Raw genomic sequence first — 22,670 nt, 5'->3', positions numbered from 1 at the left:
CGTCCCTCGGCTGGACCACCTCGGCGCAGTTCCCATCGTAGCGTTTCGTGGCTGTCCGTTGGCCTGCGTGGTCATAGGACGGTTCGGGGGCGTTACAACGGTGGTATCAGAGCATGGTTATGATGCTCATGGAACACACATTTTCAAATGTTTTATCGAGTAAATGAGTCGCAAAGGCAATTTTAGGAAACCGGTACGTCTTGTGCATTTTAGGTAGATGGGATTAGGACTTACCCTTGGATGCTGGTGCAGATGTCAGATCAGGGAAGTGAAAAGGGATGGTCGTGGGGTGATTCAAGAGCTGATGGAGAAGAGTGGCGAGACCCATTGGAGGAGGAACAATTGGAGGATGAAGGAGAAAGGCCAGAACCGTTGGAGGGTAATCAATATGATGCCAAAGATGAAAGGCAAGAACCATTGGAGAATGATCCGTGTGATGATGGAGAACACTGGCAAGAATCGTTGGAAGGTGATCCACATGATGTCGAGAGAAAGACAAAATCAAAGAAGACTGGCGATCAAACGACAGAGAGGTCGAGTTCAAAAAGAAGTGAGTCGCAAGAATATTTATGCCGGTCAAGTCCTGGAGCAAGATCAAGATACCGGAGAGGAAGAATGTTTGGTGTTTTCGATGAAGGAGATAGGTCTTATCCGCTATATGATAATTCCATTCGACAGCCGTCAAGTTTCCGGCAAACACCATTTAGAGCGCAGTTTACAAATCATAAACCATATGAGCCAAGGCGTATGCCGCCAAGAAAAAAGAGAGTACCCGAGAAGCCAAGACGAACGAGTACATGAGGAGCCAAGACAAATGAGCGCGCAAGAAGAGCCAAGATGTCCAGAGAGTGGAGCAAGTGAACCTGTACTAAGCATATTTCAAGAGATACTAGCACTTATGCGGCAACAACAAATGTCATGCCCAAGTGCATCATAGTCCTCAAGCTTCCTAGAGATCATAGCAGTCATGAAAATTTTGGGAACTAAGTCCTTTAGAGGAGGATCAAGCACGATCAAAGCAGAACAATGGCTGCAAAATTTGGAGAAGAATTTTGATGCAACTCAATGCCCAGAAGACTACAAGAAAGATGCTGCCGAGAACTACTTGAAGAACGATGCAAGAGATTGGTGGACCAGCGTGAAGAAACACTACGGACATAGGAATCCAACATGGACAGATTTTCGAAGGGAGTTTGAAGCGAAGTATTTTCCATCGGAGGCTAGAGATAGATTGGAGACCGAGTTCATGAACTTGGAACAAGGCGAGAAGAGCATTCGAGAATTGGAGTCAAATTTTACTCAACTCCGAAGGTATGTGTACCAAGGACGAGAAGATGAAGTGGTTATGGTTCGTCGCCTTATGCAAGCACTACTAGCAGACATCCGGAATAGACTAAGGTCTGTAACTGACCAGCGAACCGATGAATTGGTTGAAAGAGCTGTGAACGTGGAGGAAATATTAAAAAGGGAGAAGAAAGCTATGCGACAAAAACCGTGCGAAGAACAAAGCAAAGATTAGGCCAAGTGATGACACAAGTCAAAAGAGGAGACTATCACCCCAAGGAGGGCGTAGTGGAAACTCAAAGAAAGGAAAAGTTGTATGTCACCCATGTGGAGAGCGAGGCCATTATTTCCGAGAGTGTAAGAAGACAGGAAAGAGTCATCTGCCAGTTCCATCTCACATCATATGTTTCAAGTGTGGCAAGAGTGGTCATTTCATGGCAGCCTGCCCACTGATCGACGCTGTAGGAGCAGTACAAGAAGCAAGAGATCCCCCACCGACCAGTCCCGAAGGAGAGCAACCAGTGAAGCAGCAAGTTAGAAAGGATCTTGTGTATCCTTCCCCTTAGGTAGTTAACCCTTAGACCTTCAGAACCGTGTGGTCGCCGGGAAGGTAAGTATGGGCGCTAACTCCCTCTTTGTGTGATTGCGTGTTTGTGTGTTTGTTTGCTTGTTGGGTTTGTTGCATGTCTAGGCTTGTTGTAGCATTTAGTAGTGCTAGTCCAAGTTCTAGGTGTTGTGTGTAGGAAGCCTTCTAGCTAGGTGTTTTAAAGAACCCTTAGTGTTAGGCCGTGTAGGGAAACCTTAGTATTCTACGTTAAACCTTTTCCTAGCCGTATACTGGAACCTGTGAGTGTTAAGTTTGGTCGAGCAAGTTGGAGTGGTTGCTGAAAGCAAGTTCGTGTTCGAGAGAAGTGGCCAAGTTGAAGCGCGAAGAAGAAGAAGAGAAAATGAATGGTGAAAGAAATCAAGGAGAAAACCAACTAAGCATGAACAAGAGGATGCAAGAAGATAATGGATGGCGAAGAAAGTGTAGCAAATCTTATGCTCTATGACAAAACCAGTGAGGTTCTATAGAACCAAACTTGGTAAATGAACAAAGAATGCGACAAAGTGTGGAGGACAACCAAGGAGTTTGGAGATGGAGACAAACGAAGAAGAGGAAGAAGTCGTTGGCAAGAACCAAGATCATTTGATCAAGTCCAATGATAAAATCGATCGAGGACATGGAGGTTACAATATTAGAGGATGAAGTCAATTAGACCAAAGAAGATATTTTATCGGACCAAGGCGTAAAAACTAAAGGAACCGGAGAAGACATTTTATCGGATCAAGACATGGAGACCAAGTAGACCGGAGGAGAAAATTTATAAATCAAGGGCGTAGAAGCTAAAGGAGCCGGAGAAGTAAAGTTATATGGAGTATGGAGCCAATAAATCAGAGTATGCAAAATCGCATGGTGAACGTACCAAGAAGCCGAAGAGAACCAAGTTATATGACCAAGAAAAGGTGTCAAGAACAAGCTGAAGAAAGAGAAGGATCGAGACGAGGAGTTGATGGAGTAGACAAGTCGCGGTACATCAAGGAAGCAACTTTAGTACCCGATGAAATTAGAAAATATGGAGAACCAAGCAGTTGCTGGAGGTGATGAAGCTTTCCAAGAGTGCTATAAAATGGCGCGAGAAGACCAAGTATATGGAAAAGTAGATCAAAGATCCGGGAGATGGTAAAGGATCAATAATGGTGTAAGGAGTAACGAAGACTGGTAACAAGTAAAGAAGACTGGTAACAAGTAAAGAAGACTCGTAAAGACCAAGGAAGGAGAGGAAGTTTAAGCTTCCAGAAAAATTACAACGGAGGTATTAATGTAATGGTGATCACGGTGGTAGCAGAATGAAAACGCAAAAGACAAGAAGAATCGACATCGCAAAGAAAAGGAGGAGAAGACCTTAGAATTCGAGGACGAATTCTAATGAGGGGGGGGAGAATGTAATGACCCTCACCACGGGGTCAAATTCAAAATAAAAAAAAACCCTGGCCAAAGGACCTGGAAAGGACTTGAAAGGAAGGCAAGGAATGAAGGTAGCAGAATCACCGAAGAAATGTCCGAGAGAATATTGACGGATAGAGAGATGGTCGATGGTACCGTACCACGTACCACATACCATTTACTGCATACCGCGTACCATGGACTATACCATGTACCGCAAGTCCATCCGTGACGGTACCATGATCCGACTGTTGACCGTACATCATCCGTTGACCGGACCGTTGACCCGTACACCGTACCGTTGACTTCGACGCAGAACCGCGACCCGGAAATTTTAAACGTCCGTGTGGAGTGCGTGAAGAGAAAGATTCATCTCCCCTTGATGGCCAATGAAATTTCATGCAAGAAAGTTGGAGACAAAATCATTACTTTTCTTAAAAAGTAACCAATGAGAATTCATGCAAAGGAGGATGTGAGACAAAGGAGAGAAGAGGACATTCTCTAGCCAAGTATTGTGTGTTTCCACCAAATATTTTTGTGGCAAAGAGGAGAACACTTGCTCACCAAGTTTTCAAGAAGCTTGTTCACCAAGTTTTCGAGAAAACTTGCTCACCAAGTTTTCGCCAAAAGAGTGGAGGAGAAGCTAGAGACTTGCTCGCCATGCATTGGCCGTTGAAACCGCCCAAACTCACACCTTTCCACTATAAATAGAGAGCCTTAGGAGCCATTTGGTTTTCATCCCACCCTTAGACGAAAATTAGAGAGTTAGAGAGTTAGGGAGAAGTTAGAGAGTTAGAGTGAGCGAGTTCTCTCTTTAGAAGCTTTCTTCTTCTGCGAGTAGTTAGCCGCGTCAGCCTAGGTCTTTCCGCGTCGCTAGCTAGGACTAGAAGTCTGTTAGAGTCGATTCTTCCAGCCAAGTCCAGGTGAGTCTCGAAGCATGTATTATGCTACATGATAGGTGGAGTTTTAGTTGATTTCTGCTTAGGATTTTTGTGTTAAATCTAGACATTATTGGGTAGATTCGTTTCTTTTTTTCTAGATTAAATTCTAGGTAGTTAAGTCTCGTTTATTGCTTCCTTGCATGTTAGAGTGAGGTTGCGTCTAGATCTTATTTTCTAGATTTCATTCTAGTTTCTTAAGTTGCTTGTTGGTGTTGCATGATTGCTTGTGTGCTTTGCATGTTAGTATTTAGCGCTTAGTCGCTATATTACCTCTAGTTTCTTAAGTTGCATGTTAATACTAGTAGGTTTGCATGTTTAGCGCTTAGTCTCTAGATAGTCCTCTAGTTTCTTAGGCTTGCATGTTAGTGTTTGTTGTTGCATGATTGCTTGTGTGCTTTGCATGTTAGTATTTAGCTCTTAGTCTCTAGATTACCTCTAGTTTCTTAACTTGCATGTTAATACTAGTAGGTTTGCATGTTTAGCGCTTAGTCTCTAGATATTTCTCTAGTTTCTTAGGCTTGCATGTCAGTGGTAGTTGTTTGCATGCTTAGCGCTTAGTCTCTAGATATTCCTCTAGTTTCTTAGGCTTGCATGTAGTGTAGCATATTTGCTTTTTACTTGATTTTCTTGCTTGAATTTCTTGTTCAGTTGCACTTGCTAAGAGGTTAGTCTCGGACTAGATCGTGCGCGAGGTGAAATGCCCGTACACAAGTTCTAGTGCCGGAGAGCTTAAAACTGGTAAGGATACTTGTAAATTTATGAGCTTAAAAACCATAAAAACTCAAGGTATCAATTGTTATAGGTCTTAATGCCTGTAGTCGCGAGAAATTCCGGCTAGCGTAGTAAGACTTGGTATGGCTGTCCTCATGATTTTTCCGTACAGCATACAGCCGCGTTCATGTAACCCATGTCGTGAGTTGTAGGGTCTAAGGACGAAGAGCTCGGAGGTAACTGGGCTCGCTATCCTGGCCGCAGCTGTCTACACGACGGTGTAGCTTGAGTGATGTTTCGGTTGCGTGCCTTTGTGGCTGCAGCGCGGGTGTTCACAGGACAATTGAGGAGACGAAGCATACCGAGCCCATAACTAAAACTTGTTTAAAAGATTAATTTAATTTTCTTTTATTCAAGTTTATTGTAGTTGTTGTTATTGCTTGCTTGCTTGTTTAATTGCTTTATTGCTTTTATTGCTTGCTTGCTTGATTGTTTGATTGCTTGCTTGCTTGCTTGTTTAATTGCTTTATTGCTTGCTTGCTAGATTAGTTTGCTTAGCTCACTATCTTCCGCATTGCTTTCTCTGATTGTTTATTTGATTGCTTGTTGCTTGCTTGCATGTTGATAGCTTAGTCTTGCATGTTGTAGCTTAGGCTTGTTTGTTTGCTTGCTTGCATGTTGATAGTTTAGTCTTGCATGTTGATAGCTTAGTTTTTCATGTTGATAGCTTAGCTTAGTTTTTCATGTTGATAGCTTAGTCTTGCATGTTGTGTGTTGCTTGCTGGGGTTGGGGTTGGGTTTTGGTTCTTGTTAGGTTCCCGAACTCACTGAGTGATTAGCACTCAAGACTCCATATTTTGTTTTGCAGGTAACCTTAGTGGGGAAAAGCCTTAGGGGGAGCTCAGGACGTTAGGCCAGCCGGTGTAGAGTTGTATTGCCTTTGCAAGCTGTTTTTGTAATAATTTAAGTTAATCGTATTTTGGCCTTAGGCCTTTCGTCATTTTCGTATGAATGTTTTCTGAACTCATTTTATGAATTAATAAAGTATGAAAGTTATTTTCTTTAAGTTGTGTGGTTTTCAAATGGTACTAGCCTTGACTGAAAAGATAACTACACTTTGGTGACATAGATGGCCAAATCAATTCTTTTAAATCTCTACGCAAGTCTCTATAACAGAAGTGTCACAATTCACTGCCACTAACGGATCGTAACGTCCTCGTTGCACACCAAGACCGTCACCCCCGACGGTGTGAGCCCACTTGACTCCACACTCTTCTGGGTTCGACTATGATACCACTTGTACACGCCCCGACCGTCACCTCTCAGTGGCCCCATGTCCAATCCCAGTCCATGGGTGCATTTTCCTTAATGGGTCTCACGTCCTCTCACTAAGCCCGTGAGCTTATCCATATCCGACAGCCGGTTTGCTACGTCCGGGAGGTTTTAAAGGCTTGTTACCATTCCTACAAATCACCACATGATCTTTTTATGTGTTTTGTCCTCACTGGCACAATTCCGACAGTCACTTCCCGGAAGGTCACCCATTCTGAGACTACTCCAACTCAAGCATACTTAACTCTAGAGTTCTCTCAAGACCCTTGACTGAAAAGATAAGTGCACTTTGGTGACATAGGTGGCCAAATCAATTCTTTTAAACATCTCCGCAAGTCTGTGAAACTGGGGTGTCACAATTCACCCCCACTAACAGATCGCAACGTCCTCATTGCACACCAAGACTATCACCCCCGACGGTGTGAGCCCACTTGACTCCACACTCGTCTTGGTTCGACTCTGATACCACTTGTAAACGCCCCAACCGCCACCTCAGTGGACCCATGTCCAACCCCAGTCCATGGGTCCATTTTCCTTAATGGGCCTCACGTACTCTCACTAAGCCCGTGAGCCTATCCATATTCGACAGCCGGTTTGCTACGTCTGGAAGGTTTTTTAAAGGCTTGTTATCGTACCTACAAATCACCACATGATCCTTTCATGTGTTTTGTCCTCACTCGCACAATTCCGACAGTCACTTACCGGAAGGTCACCCATCTTGAGATTACTCCAGCTCAAGCATACTTAACTCTGGAGTTCTCTCAAGACGCTTGACCGAAAAGATAATTGCACTTTGATGACATAGGTGGTCAAATCAATTCTTTTAAACCTCTCTGCAAGCTCTGAAACCGAGATGTCACATTTATAAGATTATGTCATTTGAAATATATCTAAGACATTGCCAACTATTTCTTTGTTTTTAATAAGAAAAAGAAAGGAAGAAAATAATGAAAATTCGATTTATTTACATAGAGCATATATCTAGAAGATAATTATTAGGCCTAATAATTATAAAACAAAAGTTGGTTTTGTAAAATCAAAGGTTGGTTTTGTAAAATCAAAGAAATAGTTGGCAATGCTTTGGATATATTTCAAATGACATAATCTTATAAATAAGTAAAAATAAAAAAAGTATTTAAAACTATCACTTTTGAAAATACAAAATAAAAAATGATTTTAAAAGGAAAAGGTAGATTTTGTATAGTTTTTTTTGATAGGTAGATTTTTTATAGTTTAATAACAAAATCTACTACACATAAAATTTGGTGGTATAGTTTATTATATTATTTTTCTTTGGTTTTGTAAAATCAAAGAAATAGTTGGCAATGCTTTGGATATATTTCAAATGACATAATCTTATAAATAAGTAAAAATAAAAAAAAGTATTTAAAACTATCACTTTTGAAAATACAAAATAAAAAATGATTTTAAAAGGAAAAGGTAGATTTTTTATAGTTTTTTTTTGATAGGTAGATTTTTTATAGTTTAATAACAAAATCTACTACACATAAAATTTGGTGGTATAGTTTTATTATATTATTTTTCGTATATTTTCTGTATTAACAAAATTATTTAACTAGATATACCACAAATTTTGTTTGTTATATAATTTTATTTTTTTGTTTGGTATATAATTTTCTTGTATTTTTAACTTTTCGTTGTTATATTTATTTTGTAAAATTATACAAATCATTTATAATTTTCATTTCTTTATCAGAAATACATAAAAATAAAAATAAAAATATTATTTTTAGGAAAAAAATTGAATATTTTTCTGGTCAACACTGGTCAACGCCGGTTTCCGGCCAACAAAACTCTGGAATTGAATGTTTATGATGTTTTACACATAACCTATGTTTGTTTATGCATATCTTTATGTGATTACAATAGTTCTATAATTTACAAGACATTTATATTGCTTGTATGTGTGGTCATGTGTTAGCGCATACTTCATGTAGCTAATATTTATTTTCCTTTTGAATAACACCCAATAAATTATGAAGTATTTGAAATCCTAATAGAAATTTTGTTAAATTTCATTATAGATAACTCAATATATAAAATTTATATAGTTTTGAATAACACGAGATGAAATAATGAAGTATTTGAAATTCTAATTGAACAACACTATTTTTTTTTTAAATCATGATTATAAATATAAACAAAATCAAATAACACAATGTTAAAACAAATTAAAATCATTAATTGTCTGTCTATATACTAAAAGTAATATATTTAAGCAGTGTCTTGATTGAGGTTTGTTTTGTACCGTTAGTATTAACCATATATAAAATTAAATATTTTTTCCTAAAAAATTCGCCAACTAAAAATAATATATATTTTTTTTAAAAAATAACACTATTAACTAAAAATAATATATTATGTTTTAAAAAAATTTGCTAATAGTTTTATTATGTTTAATCATTAATTGTTTGTCTATATACTTTCTTTTAAAACTTAATAACACTGTTAGTGAATTTTTTTTTGTACCGTTAGTAATAACCATATATAAAATTAAATATTTTTTCCTAAAAAATTTGCCAACTAAAAATAATATATATTTTTTAAAAATAATAATAACACTATTAACTAAAAATAATATATTATGTTTTTAAAAAATTCGCTAACAGTGTTATTATGTTTAATCATTCATTGTGTGTCTATATACTTTCTTTTAAGGGAATTTTGTTAAATGTACCACATTTCGAAAAAACTTTTTACAATCTACCACATAATTAATTCCTTTTCAAAAATACCACATTCTACTTTTTGTGCAGGGATGAGATGACAATTATACCCTAGACGAAAAGCAAGTTTATTATTTTCTTTTTATGACATAATGTCACATATGATTGGACATGTTAGCTGATACAATAAATATAAAAGGACAAAATGCTCTATTTCTTTCGTGGCCAGTTATTCTGATTTTGCAAAAAGTAAAAAACATATACAGAACATGTCTGTAATAGATAAATTCACCAATAAAATATTTTATATAACTTAAACACACATTGTCTACTATAAAATAACCATTGGACAAAATTGTGGATTTACTTTGTGGACAAGTGTTTCCAATTAAATTGTGGACAAATTTAACAGTGTATACAAAACATATTGCTAGAAAATATATTATTAAAGTCTTCTATTGGCAAGTTATGTCTTTGTCTAAATTGACAAATTATGTATGTGTATATATACATGTATATATATATATATAGTGGACAATTGTTCTCATTTATTTTGTGAACAAGTATTATGGACAAGATTCATTTAACTTGTCCATTCATTTAAAAAGTGTCCACATAACATGTTGCTAGTAGACATATTACTCAAAAATAGTAGACAAATCCCTTATATATTAAAACAAAAGCATTCTAGAGAAAAAGTTGATCTGTCATCGCCAGAGAGCTCCGTAGCCAATTTATTATTCACCCTTAGTATTCCATAAAATTACATAAAAGTGCCACTGCTATATATATTTGTCAACTGCCACTGATATTCAATTTATTTATATTCATAATAGTTTGCTCTTATAAATTCTAAAATTGGTAAATATTATTCAAAAATTGATAAATATTACCCCTACATATTTTCAAATCCCCTATATATTAAAAGAGAAGCATTCTAGAGAAAAAGCTGATGTGTTATCGTCAGAGAGCTTCGTAGCCAATTTATTATTCACCCTTAATATTCCATAAAATTACATAAAACTGTCACTGATATATATATATATATATATATATATATATATTTTGTCAACTGCCACTGGTATTCAATTTATTTATATTCATAATATTTTGCTCTTATAAATTCTAAAAATTGTAAATATTATTCAAAAATTGATAAATATTACCCCTACATATTTTCAAAATTAAATTAATTTCACTATGATTGTAATATAATAATATAATTATATTATGAGATGTAAAAATATATATATTTAAAATCATATTTTCAGAAATATAAATAATGTTACTTTTCTAATAATTTTATAAAGTTATAATGGTGAAAGAATCGAAGATCATTTGAAACTGGCTCAATGTTTATTCTTTTGCTAAAAACAATAACTATATTTGCCCAAAAGAACATATGACCACCAATTGAAATGACATGAATATATATTTTAATTTAGATAACTATGTAGTTAAACATTATATATAAATATGTAGTTATAGTGTTTTTACAGAAATCTTAAAATTTAGAAAATTCAGTCCAATAAAAATGAAAGCAAGTAATAATATTATACCAATAGCTGAGATATATAGGAATACAATGACTAATTAAAATTTATTAAATCCAGTGATATAATACCGTAACTAAAACCATTTATATAAGAGATTTAATGATCAATTATAGTCTTCCCCTCACGAAACAATTTCGTAATTTTATTTCTCCATCAATTACGGACACATATATTACTTAAAAAAACTAAAAATATCCAAATTTATATAATTCTCCTTAATAAAATACCTTTGGTATCTCCTATATAAAAAACTTTATATCCCATTTTATTGTTTGCCCTTCTCTTACTATATTATTTACATTAAATTGTCATTAGTATAACTAAGGAATATTTCATTCAATTATTGAAGGAAATCTATACTATTAATTGGGGAATACACTTAAGGGTTAAAAAGAAAATCATATCAAATATACATGTTGCCAAACTGACCCAATTTACATATTAGGAAAAAAAAAGATTAAAGAACAAATTTATTATATTTTAGGAAATCGTTCAAATTAGTTCCATAATAATCAGGTTATGAGAAATTTGTGTGGATATATATATATATATATATATATATATATTCATGTATGACAAAAATACGAGACGAGAATTTTGGGAACAAGAATTCATGCAGAACATATGCGGACATACTATTTACTTATGTGACTTACGAGGAATGGAGTTTTTTCGGGTCAAAAAAAATTTAAACGTTGCAATCAGACATATTAGACGGGTTTGATTACTTGACAATTATTTTTTTTAAAAAATTACGAAAAATAACTCCGCACGTACGTGCGGGTCCGAACCTAGTTCTATCCTTGTTTTCATAAATCTTATGGACAAGTTTCTCATTTTTTTGTGCATAAGTTTTGTGGACAATATAAATTACTCATATACAATGGAAGTCGCGACATTAACCATATTTAAGTTCATAACATTGTTGAAATGTGAAGTGCCAATCTGCAAATCAGTATGGTTTGTTATTACATGTGGAAAAAAAAACATGAAAGTTTAGTTTACAAATCTTTTTAGTCTATACATTTTTTTAGTGGACCAAATGAAAATCTATTTAGTCCACTCTCACAATGGCCAAAAACAAGACTTACGCAAGATTGATGTAAGAGTTTGATGATACAAATGCCAAAAATCAGACAATATTTTGGATATTAAAATGGTGTTGTGCCATTTATTCTTAAATTTGGTAACAAAAAAAACTTAACTTTTGAAGAGTGATGGAAGAAAGAAACGTGGAAGATGATAGTAAACAATTAAATGTTTTGTATTTTTAACTGTTACTATATTTTAAATGAGCTGACACATAATGAAAAGACACTTGTAATTAATGAGAAAGGGAATTGTTGAAGGAGTTGGTTGATACTAGGATTTTTGTGTGTCTATCCTAGCAGATTCAATTAACCTTATGCGTTGTAGTACTTAAGGTGTCAATCCAAATGGGATGATGCTACCACTCAAGATGCAATCAAGAAATCACAAGTTAAACCAATTTAAAAATAGTGTTTTTTTCTAACAATTCTAAAATGATCAGAATACAAAACGGAAATGGGTTACAAAACTAGAAACGAAAATGCATGACGAGAAGCGAAAATGAATGAAAACAGAAACGAGTCTAAGCATGAATTAAACAACAAGAATCAAAACAGTCTCAGGAATGCAATAAAAATCAGAAAGAAAGAAGTCCTAAGGATGGGGGTAATTGATATCGGTGGACTATCCTAGTCTATAGAGTGTTTAACATGCCACAAGCAAACTATCCCTAAACAATTAACATTACTTCTTAGCTAATCCAATCTCTTCACAGAAGCCACTCTTGCTCAACAACTTCCAAACCTAGCTCTCGCTAGAGAACCATGATCAAGCATGGCATGAAAAACAAGTTCATTCACGTCAACAAACATCCTAGACAACTAATCTCTTAGGCTAGGAACTTAAGTCTCTGGCACTAGTTGGTCAGACATTTCATCAAACACCTTTTGGGTGTGGAAATGTCTAAGACCTAGCTCGAGTTGATTAGAGAGCTAACTCTAGTCCAGAAGGGATCATACAAATCATAGCTTAAACACTCTACATCCTAAGATCCTCCACCTAATCTATCCCATCCTCAAGAACTACCACACTACTCAGATCCGAAAATCATCATCAAGGATGCAAACCCAGAAAACATTGAAACAATCATTCTTAGATAGAAACAAATGAGATGAACAACTTGTAAAAGAAATCAAATGCAAATACTCAATAAACTCCCAGATGTCGGATTACAAAGTTTGAGAACGTATATGGTGGCTAGGTAAAACCTTAAGGAAAACAATATGAGATAAAAGATAAGATGTCCTGGACAAAGACTTAACAAAATGTATTTATAGTAAAAACATGTGAATCCCTAAAACTTAAAACGACAAGATAGAGCGTCAGTTCAAGAATCTCCTCAAGTGTGTAAGATGGAGCGCCTTCTTGACATGCGCGATTGGTCGGTGTGCAACCAGTGGTTCGATTGGCAACTTGAGAAAGGCACGAACGGTTGTGTCTGGAGTGCGTGGCTCGAACGACGGCTGGAGTGCATGGCTCGAACGATGTCTGGAGTGTGTGGCTCGAACGACGGACTTGAAGGGTGGCTTGAACGACCGAATCGATCGCACTTGAAGGGTGGCTCGAACTATCGACTCGATCGACGGCTTGAACGACGGACTCGAATGGCGACTCGATCGACGGCTCGAACGACGGATCGAACGGCGACTCGATCGACAACTCGAACGGATGGCTCGAATGGCGTCTGGGAGGTTGGCTCGAACGGATGTGTTTCCAACGTCACCTAGATACCTGAAATACTCCGAAATGCACAATGTATGCAAGGATGATGCAAGAACTACCTAAACATGCAAAGTGTATAGAAAAGACTAGAAAATGATGCAAAACAATGAGTTATCCTAACTAAATGCATGATAAATAAATGCTAGGAAGAGACAAAATATAGACATATCATTGGTCAATGTTACTTTTGTCAATTCAAGTAAAGCTTATGGTAGAACAGAAAAGGTTGTATGCAATGTGGTAGAATCGTTGAGAAAGTCAATTATACATGGTAGTTTTGTTAAAAAACTCTTCTTTTAAAACATAATAACACTGTTAGTGGATTTTTTTTGTACCGTTTGTAATAACCATATATAAAATTAAATATTTTTATCTAAAAAATTCGCTAACTAATACTAATATATATATTTTTAAAAATAATAACACTGTTAACTAAAAATAATATATTATATTTTAAAAAAATTCGCTAACAGTGTTATTATGTTTAATCATTAATTATTTGTCTATATACTTTCTTTTAAAACATAATAACACTGTTAGCGAAATTCTTTTTTACCGTTAGTATTAACTAATAAACCCTGTTTTAGAAATTGCTAGGCGTTAGTCGGGCGGTCAGGGTAGGCCTAGCGCCTAGCGAGAAATCGAAGATTAAACGGGAATTAATCGGGGACTAGTTTTAGGATTATTTTATTAAATTAATAATAAAATACAAATATATAGTATTAAATATATGAATAATTCTGTTTATGTTAAAATAAAATATCAAATAAAATATAAAACTATAGTATTGTCTTTAAAATTATGATAAACACATAAAACATAATTTTAATAGAAAATTTTATGATTTTTATTAAAATTTTGTACATTAGTTATTGTAAAACATTATAAACTCTTAATTTAAATGTCTAAATAACAAAAAAATATATATTTGATTTATATTTTACTTCAAAAATTGTCGGTATATACAAAATTAAGCGGAAAATAATCGGAATACACATGTTATAATCAAATTAGACGGATATAATTGGATAATCGATTCTAGACGGAGATTAATTATTAATCGAGACAGAAAAGGTAGGTCTAGCGATTTTGCGGAGTGTAATCGGTGCTAGGCACGGAATTTTTAAAACAAGGCTAATAACCATATATAAAATTAAATAGATTAAAGATCCAATTATTTTAAGTAATTGTTTAAAAGAAAAGGAGATAAGATAAACCCTCTTTGCTCACTCGGAAATATCCTCCGCCGGCGAGTTTCGATGTTCTCCGCCGTCGCCAAACCCTTCCTCTCTCCTTCACCACCGCTCTTTCGCCTTCCTCTTTCTTCTTTCTCAGTTTCCTTCCGCGTTATCCCCTCATTCTTCTCCTCCTCATCCTCGTTCTTGCCGTCTCCTCAATCTTCTAATCCAATCACGCCTCTCTTTTCCTCGAGCCGCCGCAACTGTAGTCGCCATGTGTTTATCGTTGACCAGTACCTCACATGTTCCATGCCTGAGAAGCCTCTTCGTGTCGCCGTACTCCTCAGTGGCGGCGTCGATAGCAGTGTCGCTCTCCGTCTCCTCCACGCCGCTGGTCACTCCTGTACCGCTTTCTATCTCAAAATCTGGTTTCAGGTGTGCTTCTTCTTCTTCTTGTTGGAACCATAGACACATATCGTGATTACAATTTAAGCAAGCAGCGTCTTGATTGAGGTTTTATAGATTTTGAAATTGATGATTTTGTCTGGCCTTCTCTAGAATATTAGTTGTGATGTTTCAATGATGTGTAGGAAGGCTTTGAGAATTTCTGGAATCAGTGCCCTTGGGAAGATGATTTGAAGTATGCAAAGCATGTTTGTGAGCAGGTAGTGTTCTTGATTTCATCGTTAAAATTTTTTATCTTAAATCAACATTTGAGATGTTTACTGCTTATAGTGGTGGTGGTGCCATTTGACAGGTTGATGTTCCTTTGGAGGTTGTGCATTTAACAGATGAATATTGGGAAAGAGTTGTAAGTTCTTTCTTCAATGCTCTTCTTTTTAGAATGCTAATTATAATTCTGGGTTTCTGATTGGATTTTCCAACATTAAAATCAGGTTTCCTACATTATTGAGGAGTATCGTTGTGGACGTACACCTAATCCAGATGTTTTGTGTAATACTAGAATCAAGTTTGGTAAGCTCTTGTGCTCAATGGATTGTAATCAAGAGTTTTAGCCCATGAAGAAAGACTTCTGCTTTCAGTGTATATGCTATTTTTGAGTAATTAATTATAGGTTGACCTTATATTTTCAGGTGCATTCATGGATGCAATCAGTGATATGAAGTATGATTACGTAGCTTCAGGTCATTATGCTAAGGTGGTTCATCCCCCTGCTGACCAAAATGATTCATCATCTGTTTTGGAACTGTCCCTAGACATGGTACTTACTCCCGATAAAAAATTTGTGTGTTTTTTTATTCAATGTTTGTATTGTATCAAATGTTGTAGGCTACTAATGCTTCTTAGGTATATTGCTTTGGTTTTTAGTCCTCTCTACCATTAAAAAGTCTGCATTTTTTTTTATTTTTCAGGTGAAGGATCAGACCTACTTCCTCTCACATCTCTCTCAACCCCAGCTTAAGCGACTGCTTTTCCCACTTGGTTGTGTAAAGAAGGTACTCGAGGAAGTTTTATCCTTAAAAATTGGGAGAGATTTTGGTCGCATAACTATGCTCCATTCCAAGATGTGGAGAAAAATAAATAGATTTTGATTTCTTGGAGGTGATTGTCATACTTGTTTGCCTTTGTTTTTTGATGTACAGGACGAAGTTCGCAAACTAGCCACACAATTTGATTTGCCAAATAAAGATAGAAAGGATTCACAAGGAATATGTTTCCTTGGGAAGGTATACTTTCTAGTTCTTTCTTCTGGTTAATGGCAGTTTGACCTAGTGGAAGTCTGATACATGTTAACATGGTTTTATGTAATAGATAAAGTTCAGTGACTTTGTCGGTAGACACATAGGAGAGATGGAGGGAATTATATTGGAAGCTGAAACTGGGGATTTTCTTGGTAACCATCGGGGATTTTGGTTTTACACGATCGGACAACGCCAAGGTTTGCGTTTACCTGGCGGGCCTTGGTATGTTTCTTAACTGATGTATTAAAACCGTTTGTGTTACCTGCAAGTGGCTCATAGATCATTAAGCAGCTTTAGGTTCTGAACATGAACGCTTCAATAGTGTTGAGAAAACAACCTGGCTTAACTTCTAATTACATTATGAGTGTAAATTCTTTTAGATCCTTAATTTTGGCTGTGATAATTCTTTATCCATGTGCAGGTATGTTGTTGAAAAGGACACAAAGAACAATGTAGTGTTTGTCTCCAGAAATTACTACTCAATCGATAAGAGAAGGCGGATTTTCCGTGTTGGCTCCTTAAGATGGCTTAGTGGGAAACGTTGGGGCAATGTTAGCAAGCTCCGTTGCAAGGTAAATAATATGATCAATTACTTTTTAGTACACATGATCGTTTACTTGGCTCTTATAACTGAAGAGTGGCTTTTCTAGGTCCGGCATGGGCCTGGCTTCTACAGCTGCAGTTTTGAAATGGAAGCAAAGGGAAATGTTGCAGTTGTACACCTAGACGAAGACGATCAAGGTCTAGCTGCTGGACAGTTTGCAGCGTTTTACGAGAGAACCACTTGCATTGGTTCAGGTGTAATACTGGAGTCTTGGGACGATCAATGTTTCCCGGTCTGTACTAAAGCCCTTCAACTCGCAGCGATGGAAGATAAAACCAAACTCGGGAAACCCGTCAAAATCATGACGATGCCAGTTGCTACATCATCTGCTCAGGCTGATTCAGGAGAAGCCAGTGCAGAAGAAAAGCTGGTTAATGCATGAGAGACGCAATGCAAGGAATGGTGCAGTTCTCGGTTTCACCCACAAACTCTGTAGATTTGAAGCTTTAGCTTGATAGGTGATAACAACATACGACATTCCACTACGAGCTTCAGGATTTGATGGGGAATGTTGTATTTATACATAAGGTATACTGTTGAAAATAATTTGACCTCCCGGTGATCAGATATGAGTTAATTACATATATTTTTTTTTCATCATTTTTAATTGGATTTTATTATATATGAGCTTTTCTTGCTCACGTGTTTCCATGTGTTTGACAACTAAAATATTGTAAGATAGAGAGAAAAGCTTGATTGGCTTAAAATAGAGCTTGAAAAACGCTCTTGCATCGAGACAGGGGAAAAGCTCCGTTCGTGTCTTCCCCAACCTTTTTTTCGATATTCTTCTGTTGCTTTGTGTTGTTGTTCCCTTCTCTCTCTCTCGGACATGACGATCCCTGCGGCTCTTGTCTTTATCCCTGTTGGTGTCCTCTTCTTGATCTCTGGGCTCATTGTCAACATCATTCAGGTCATCCATTTTTGTTTATCGAAATCGTGATTTTTGCTCTGATACACCAATGGAAGAGACAGAGCAGAAACATTTTCTGTTCTTTAATATTCTGTTATGGAATTGAAATTTGTGTCAACTAAAGGTTTTAGAAACCTGTTTCCAGCTCGTGTTCTTCATCACTGTTCGTCCGTTCTCAAGAAGTTGGTATAGAAGAATCAACAAAACTGTTGCGGAATTGCTTTGGTTGCAGCTCATATGGTTGTTTGATTGGTGGGCTTGTATAAAGGTTAGTGATTTTCATGAAATCTTGTTGTGGTCTACATAGAGAGGTATCATATGCGTTGTTGTTGCTGCAGATCAATTTATACGCCGATGCAGAGACTCTAGAGCTAATTGGTAAAGATAATTTAAGAGCGTATGAAACCTAAGTGTTAAGTATTCTTGCATACTTATTGTTCTTGGTATTAACTTTCAGGGAAAGAACATGCACTTGTCTTAAGCAATCATCGAAGTGACATTGATTGGCTTATTGGATGGGTCATGGCTCAGGTGTTTCTATCTCTCTCTGAAAACATGATTTGTTTGTAATTTGAAGAAATCAATGTCTCTGATTGATTACTATTAATCATATAACAGCGTGCAGGTTGTCTTGGAAGCTCTTTAGCCATCATGAAGAAAGAAGCCAAGTATCTTCCGGTCAGTTTTTTCGATCTTTTGTTGTATTTTCTCGTTTTTAGTTTACTGTCTATATTTTTACTGAATTACTACAACTCTTTTCACAGATCATAGGTTGGTCGATGTGGTTTTCGGATTACATTTTCTTGGAAAGAAGTTGGGCTAAGGATGAGAATAACCTCAAGGTTATAATAATGAGCGTTTCTTTCTTGAGCTTGAATCTGTAATCTGTTTGATGTGCTTGAAACATCCTTTTGGTTTTTACTTCTTGCAGGCAGGTTTTAAACGACTTGAGGACTTTCCTATGACATTCTGGTTGGCTCTTTTCGTTGAAGGAACTCGTTTCACTCAGGAGAAGCTTGAAGCTGCTCAAGAGTACGCTTCTTTCCGAAGCTTACCGTCTCCTCGGAATGTCTTGATTCCTCGTACAAAGGTGAGTTTCACCAACAACTTGCTTTTTTTTTCCTGGTTATTGTGAGCGTTACTTCACTTAGATTCACATATATATGCAAAATCAGGGATTTGTTTCGGCGGTGTCTCACATACGGTCATTTGTTCCTGCAATTTATGATTGTACCGTAACCGTTCAGAACAATCAGCCTACACCAACTCTGCTTAGGATGTTCAGTGGACAATCATCTGAGGTTACAAAAGATTCAAATATGTGTGTGTGTTTTTTCCACAAAGCCAATGCTCAATATATCATAAACTCTTTGTTTCTTCTTTCTTGAAGGTAAATTTGCAGATGAGACGTCACAAAATGAGCGAGTTGCCAGAAACCGATGATGGCATTGCACAGTGGTGCCAAGATCTATTTATCACCAAGGTGATCACCAACAATAAATTTTCCTATATTTACGCTAAAATTCATGTCGCTACATTACTTACTTAGTGCATACATTACTAATCAGGATTCTCAACTTGAGAAATACTTCACAAAAGACGTGTTCAGCGACTTGGACGTTCACCAAATCAACCGGCCAATCAAACCATTGATCGTAAGAAACATCGTACATCAGATTACCGCAAAATGCAATTACAAATTGATTCTCTTATAAAACCTAGTAATGTTGTTGGAAACAGCTGGTCATCATTTGGTTATGTCTCCTTATATACGGTGGTTTTAAGCTATTCCAATGGCTCTCCGTGGTGGCGTCGTGGAAGATCATTTTTTTGCTTGTGTTCTTCTTGGTGATTGCAACTATAACAATGCAAGTACTAATTCAATCGTCTGAGTCACAACGTTCAACTCCTGCCAAGAGACCTCTACAAGAACAACTTATTACTGCCTAGCTAGGACAATAAAAACCTCTGTTTAAGTCACATTGCATTGTTCCTTAGCTTCACTCAACCATTGAAACATAATTGCTTTTGTTTGGTGTAAACAGTTACACTGTTAATCTAGTTTAATCACCAAGTCTTGTCTACTCAACAACCAAAATTTCATTGTGAAATTTATGTATATATTTTATGTTTCCAAATGTTTTTTTATTTAAAAATAACTATTGAATTTGACTTTGTGAATTTAACAATTAGTTACTTTGTCGTTCATAGCCTTCAAACATTCCTTTGGCCCTATTGTTTACACAAAAAGTCCACCCTTCAATTTTTAAAAATATTTGATAATATAAGAATAGATTCTACATTCAACATTTCTTTTGTTTTTTAGTGGGATGTGTCAAAGTCAAAAATAAATTCGTAATTTGGTAATAGATTGTACATTGAACATTATTTTTAAAATTTATAAATATCAAAAATAATAATTTATAAATTCTTTAGTTGTAAATATATTTTAAATCAATAACTGAAATTAATATGGTTAAAATGGTTTTTTAAAAAACTATATTAAAAATATGGGTACTTTAGTTAAAAAAATCAAAGTTATCTAGATGAAAATGAAACTAAACCAAACACACACATTTTTATTCAAATGTATCATCCAGATAATCCATTTTTTGGTCTTGTTCTTTTGTGTCAGATGCATTATTCAGATGAATCATTTGGATGGAGATGCCAAATGACCAAACGAACATGGCTTAATTGCACAAAGACAAAAAAAAAATTGAGATCTGAGGATATACAAATTTATTTGTCAATTATTTTACTATAAATTTAAGGTATATTTCTAAATATTTGCACTTTATATTTTGGTTGAGTGTAAAATTAAATATGTTCTCTATTTTACTTTTCAATTGATAATTTACTGCAGAGTAATCCAATTGTTTTAAATATCTTAAAAAATAATACTTCTTATAGATTTTGTTAAATCTTTACTTTTTGGCTCATTATTCGTGGTCATCTATAATTAGTAAAATTTACTCATTTAGTTTGATCCTATATACCAATTCTACTCTATCCAAACAGAGATTTTTCTGGTTTATGTTTGTTTTAAATTTAGCTAATATCAAAAAAAGATTATTTACTAAATAAGAAAACAAAAATATTATAAATACTACACTTTTATGACTTTTTAACTACAAAAATTATCAAAGATCCAGAAAATGGATCATCTTATATATTTTTTTGTTAATTACTATTATGTTTTTTTGGGGTAAATGAAGCTTGCAAAAAAAACCATGTAGTAATTCATAACGAAATCGCTCCTGGTATTGCTCTCAACATTGCATGCCGAAAAGACAGCATCGTGCACCCACCTACAAGATTTCACACTCTTAAGTACAAGGATCCTTTTTATATCATTGAGTTCGAGGATAACAATCAGGTACCTCATGATGAAAAATGGTATTGTATGCTAAGTCATGGGACTAGACCAAAATATTGGTATGATATTGAAGTGTATCGTCAAGGCTATTCTGCTAGATGTGGTCAACTACGGTCGTGGATTGCCAGAAAGGATGGGATTTGGTTTACAAGAAAATATCACAGCCCGCCAGGACATGTTCTTAACTGGAAAATCCAGTAATGTTCTTTGATTTTATTTTCCTATAATTAACCAATGTTTATATAAAATGATTATCTGTATGGCGTCATATATACTATGCCATAAAAGTTTAATCAGTTATCGATCTAATTGGTCGTAGAATGAATATGTTATAAAATATGAGTTTATTTGATGTATATGTATTTTGCATCAACATTAAAAAAATAAGATAAGAAATTTTTATACCAAAAAAAGTTCGCCTTAGCCGCTTCTTTCTATGGCACAATCTTCGATGTCTCCTTCCATGACAGCATCGATTTCGATCGGCGTTGCTGGAAAGCTGTTTCTTCATCCCCATGATCTTTTCTTCTTCTTAAGCCTCAATTCCTTTTGTTTCGGCGGTGAACGAACCGGAGGTTTACCATGTCTCCACTCAACAAATCCGGCTATGCTTCAACTTCATCCCCTCCTCCTGCCTCCATCTCTCTCGGTGGTTCCTCTTAGTGAGGTGATTCTCACGAGTTTCCAACCTTTCATCGCCAAATCTGAGATCTAAGAACGCCTATGCAAACTTGTGTACCGTCTTTGTCACACGCCTCCCTCGAAGTCAATCTTTTCATCTCTCTGCTCCTTGAATCTAGATCCCCTCACCAAGCTTTTGGCTTGGTTGCAGTTGGACAGGAGTTCTGTATTGACGTTGGAGCTGTGCAAGATTTTGCCAAGGCCTCGTGGCCCAACCTTTGTACCTTATAGACCCAGGTTTGTTCTAAATCCTCTTCCACCTTCTTGTAGCATACCTTTCTGTCGATTCATGGAATCAATTGTCCGAAGACTGCAATTGAAACATAATCACCCATGTATGCTCTGTTTGTTTGAGAACCTTGCCTCTAGATCTTTTTAGGGTCCTTACCTTTGACTGCCAATGATGGATGAGGACCGGCATTATGACCTCGTCTCAACAGAGCAATGGTTAGCGGATCCTCTTGGATCTAACCTCTTTGTTTCAACTTTTCCCTGAACTATCTCATTTGCATCTCTGCTTTATTTATGCTGAAACCGGAAGCTATAGGAAGATTGGCATTATGATCTTCTCTTCAAGAAGAGAAGGTTATCGACACCTTCCCAGTCTTCTCTCCACACCTTCCATGCGGCCTGAATATTTCCAAGTACAATTCATCAATGTCAGGAAGTGTGTCCCCCTTTGGCAAAGTCTGCTGAGTAACAACATTATAACCATAACTCCATGGAATATGGTTACCGAAACCTTCTCAAGTAAGCCATGTCCGACCTTAACCCTCCATTCATCCTCCTCTTTGCTAATGAGCATATCAAACAATCTAGTCTCTTGGCTATGGAAATCCTCTCAACGTCCTAATGTTAATTTGATAAGGACAATCTCCCACACTTTCGCTGTATCAACGAATGTGG

At 36.0% G+C, this 22,670-nt stretch overlaps 2 protein-coding genes and 1 pseudogene across 6 annotated transcripts; all 3 read left to right on the top strand.

Annotated features, from left to right (window-relative positions):
• The first annotated feature begins 14,464 nt into the window (after positions 1-14,464).
• LOC109124552 (uncharacterized) lies at positions 14,465-17,394 on the top strand. 2 transcript variants are annotated; one of them, XM_010463655.3, is made up of 10 exons: positions 14,465-14,922; positions 15,078-15,152; positions 15,245-15,298; positions 15,384-15,462; positions 15,582-15,709; positions 15,861-15,944; positions 16,092-16,175; positions 16,261-16,412; positions 16,612-16,762; positions 16,841-17,394. In XM_010463655.3, the coding sequence occupies exons 1-10, from the start codon at positions 14,569-14,571 to the stop codon at positions 17,174-17,176; spliced, it is 1,497 nt and encodes a 498-aa protein (XP_010461957.2). In that variant the 5' UTR covers positions 14,465-14,568; the 3' UTR covers positions 17,177-17,394. The 2 variants fall into 2 exon arrangements, with proteins under 2 accessions (XP_010461957.2, XP_087340826.1); XM_087484700.1 differs by having other exon boundaries at positions 14,469-14,922; positions 15,082-15,152.
• Positions 17,395-17,446: 52 nt separating this feature from the next.
• On the top strand, positions 17,447-19,842 carry LOC104742641 (1-acyl-sn-glycerol-3-phosphate acyltransferase 3). Of its 4 annotated transcripts, none has more exons than XM_087484702.1 (11): positions 17,447-17,704; positions 17,850-17,972; positions 18,043-18,082; positions 18,162-18,235; positions 18,330-18,382; positions 18,469-18,546; positions 18,636-18,794; positions 18,880-19,005; positions 19,095-19,187; positions 19,273-19,359; positions 19,445-19,842. In XM_087484702.1, the coding sequence occupies exons 4-11, from the start codon at positions 18,220-18,222 to the stop codon at positions 19,652-19,654; spliced, it is 822 nt and encodes a 273-aa protein (XP_087340828.1). In that variant the 5' UTR covers positions 17,447-17,704; positions 17,850-17,972; positions 18,043-18,082; positions 18,162-18,219; the 3' UTR covers positions 19,655-19,842. The 4 variants fall into 4 exon arrangements, with proteins under 4 accessions (XP_087340828.1, XP_087340830.1, XP_087340827.1 ...); XM_087484704.1 differs by having other exon boundaries at positions 17,528-17,704; positions 18,640-18,794; XM_087484701.1 differs by having other exon boundaries at positions 17,536-17,704; positions 18,323-18,382.
• A 1,020-nt stretch (positions 19,843-20,862) lies between these two features.
• On the top strand, positions 20,863-21,439 carry LOC104744052 (S-protein homolog 25 pseudogene; annotated as a pseudogene).
• The last annotated feature ends 1,231 nt before the right edge of the window (positions 21,440-22,670 follow it).

This window comes from Camelina sativa, chromosome 14, assembly GCF_030686135.1.
Source record: "Camelina sativa cultivar CO46 ecotype springtype chromosome 14, ASM3068613v1".
In the NCBI taxonomy this organism is placed as follows: Eukaryota; Viridiplantae; Streptophyta; class Magnoliopsida; order Brassicales; family Brassicaceae; genus Camelina; species Camelina sativa.
This window is presented reverse-complemented; position numbering and strand designations above follow the sequence as displayed.

What these genes read in the sequence shown, in the direction of transcription:
- LOC109124552 (XM_010463655.3), top strand. Translation starts at nt 14,569, where the DNA reads ATGTTCTCCGCCGTCGCCAAACCCTTCCTCTCTCCTTCACCACCGCTC. An exon ending in TAATACTAGAATCAAGTTTG is followed by an intron (nt 15,463 to 15,581) that starts GTAAGCTCTTGT and finishes TTATATTTTCAG; the next exon opens with GTGCATTCATGGATGCAATC. An exon ending in GAATATGTTTCCTTGGGAAG is followed by an intron (nt 16,176 to 16,260) that starts GTATACTTTCTA and finishes TTTATGTAATAG; the next exon opens with ATAAAGTTCAGTGACTTTGT.
- LOC104742641 (XM_087484701.1), top strand. Translation starts at nt 17,624, where the DNA reads ATGACGATCCCTGCGGCTCTTGTCTTTATCCCTGTTGGTGTCCTCTTC. An exon ending in AGGATGAGAATAACCTCAAG is followed by an intron (nt 18,547 to 18,635) that starts GTTATAATAATG and finishes TACTTCTTGCAG; the next exon opens with GCAGGTTTTAAACGACTTGA. An exon ending in GGCCAATCAAACCATTGATC is followed by an intron (nt 19,360 to 19,444) that starts GTAAGAAACATC and finishes TGTTGGAAACAG; the next exon opens with CTGGTCATCATTTGGTTATG.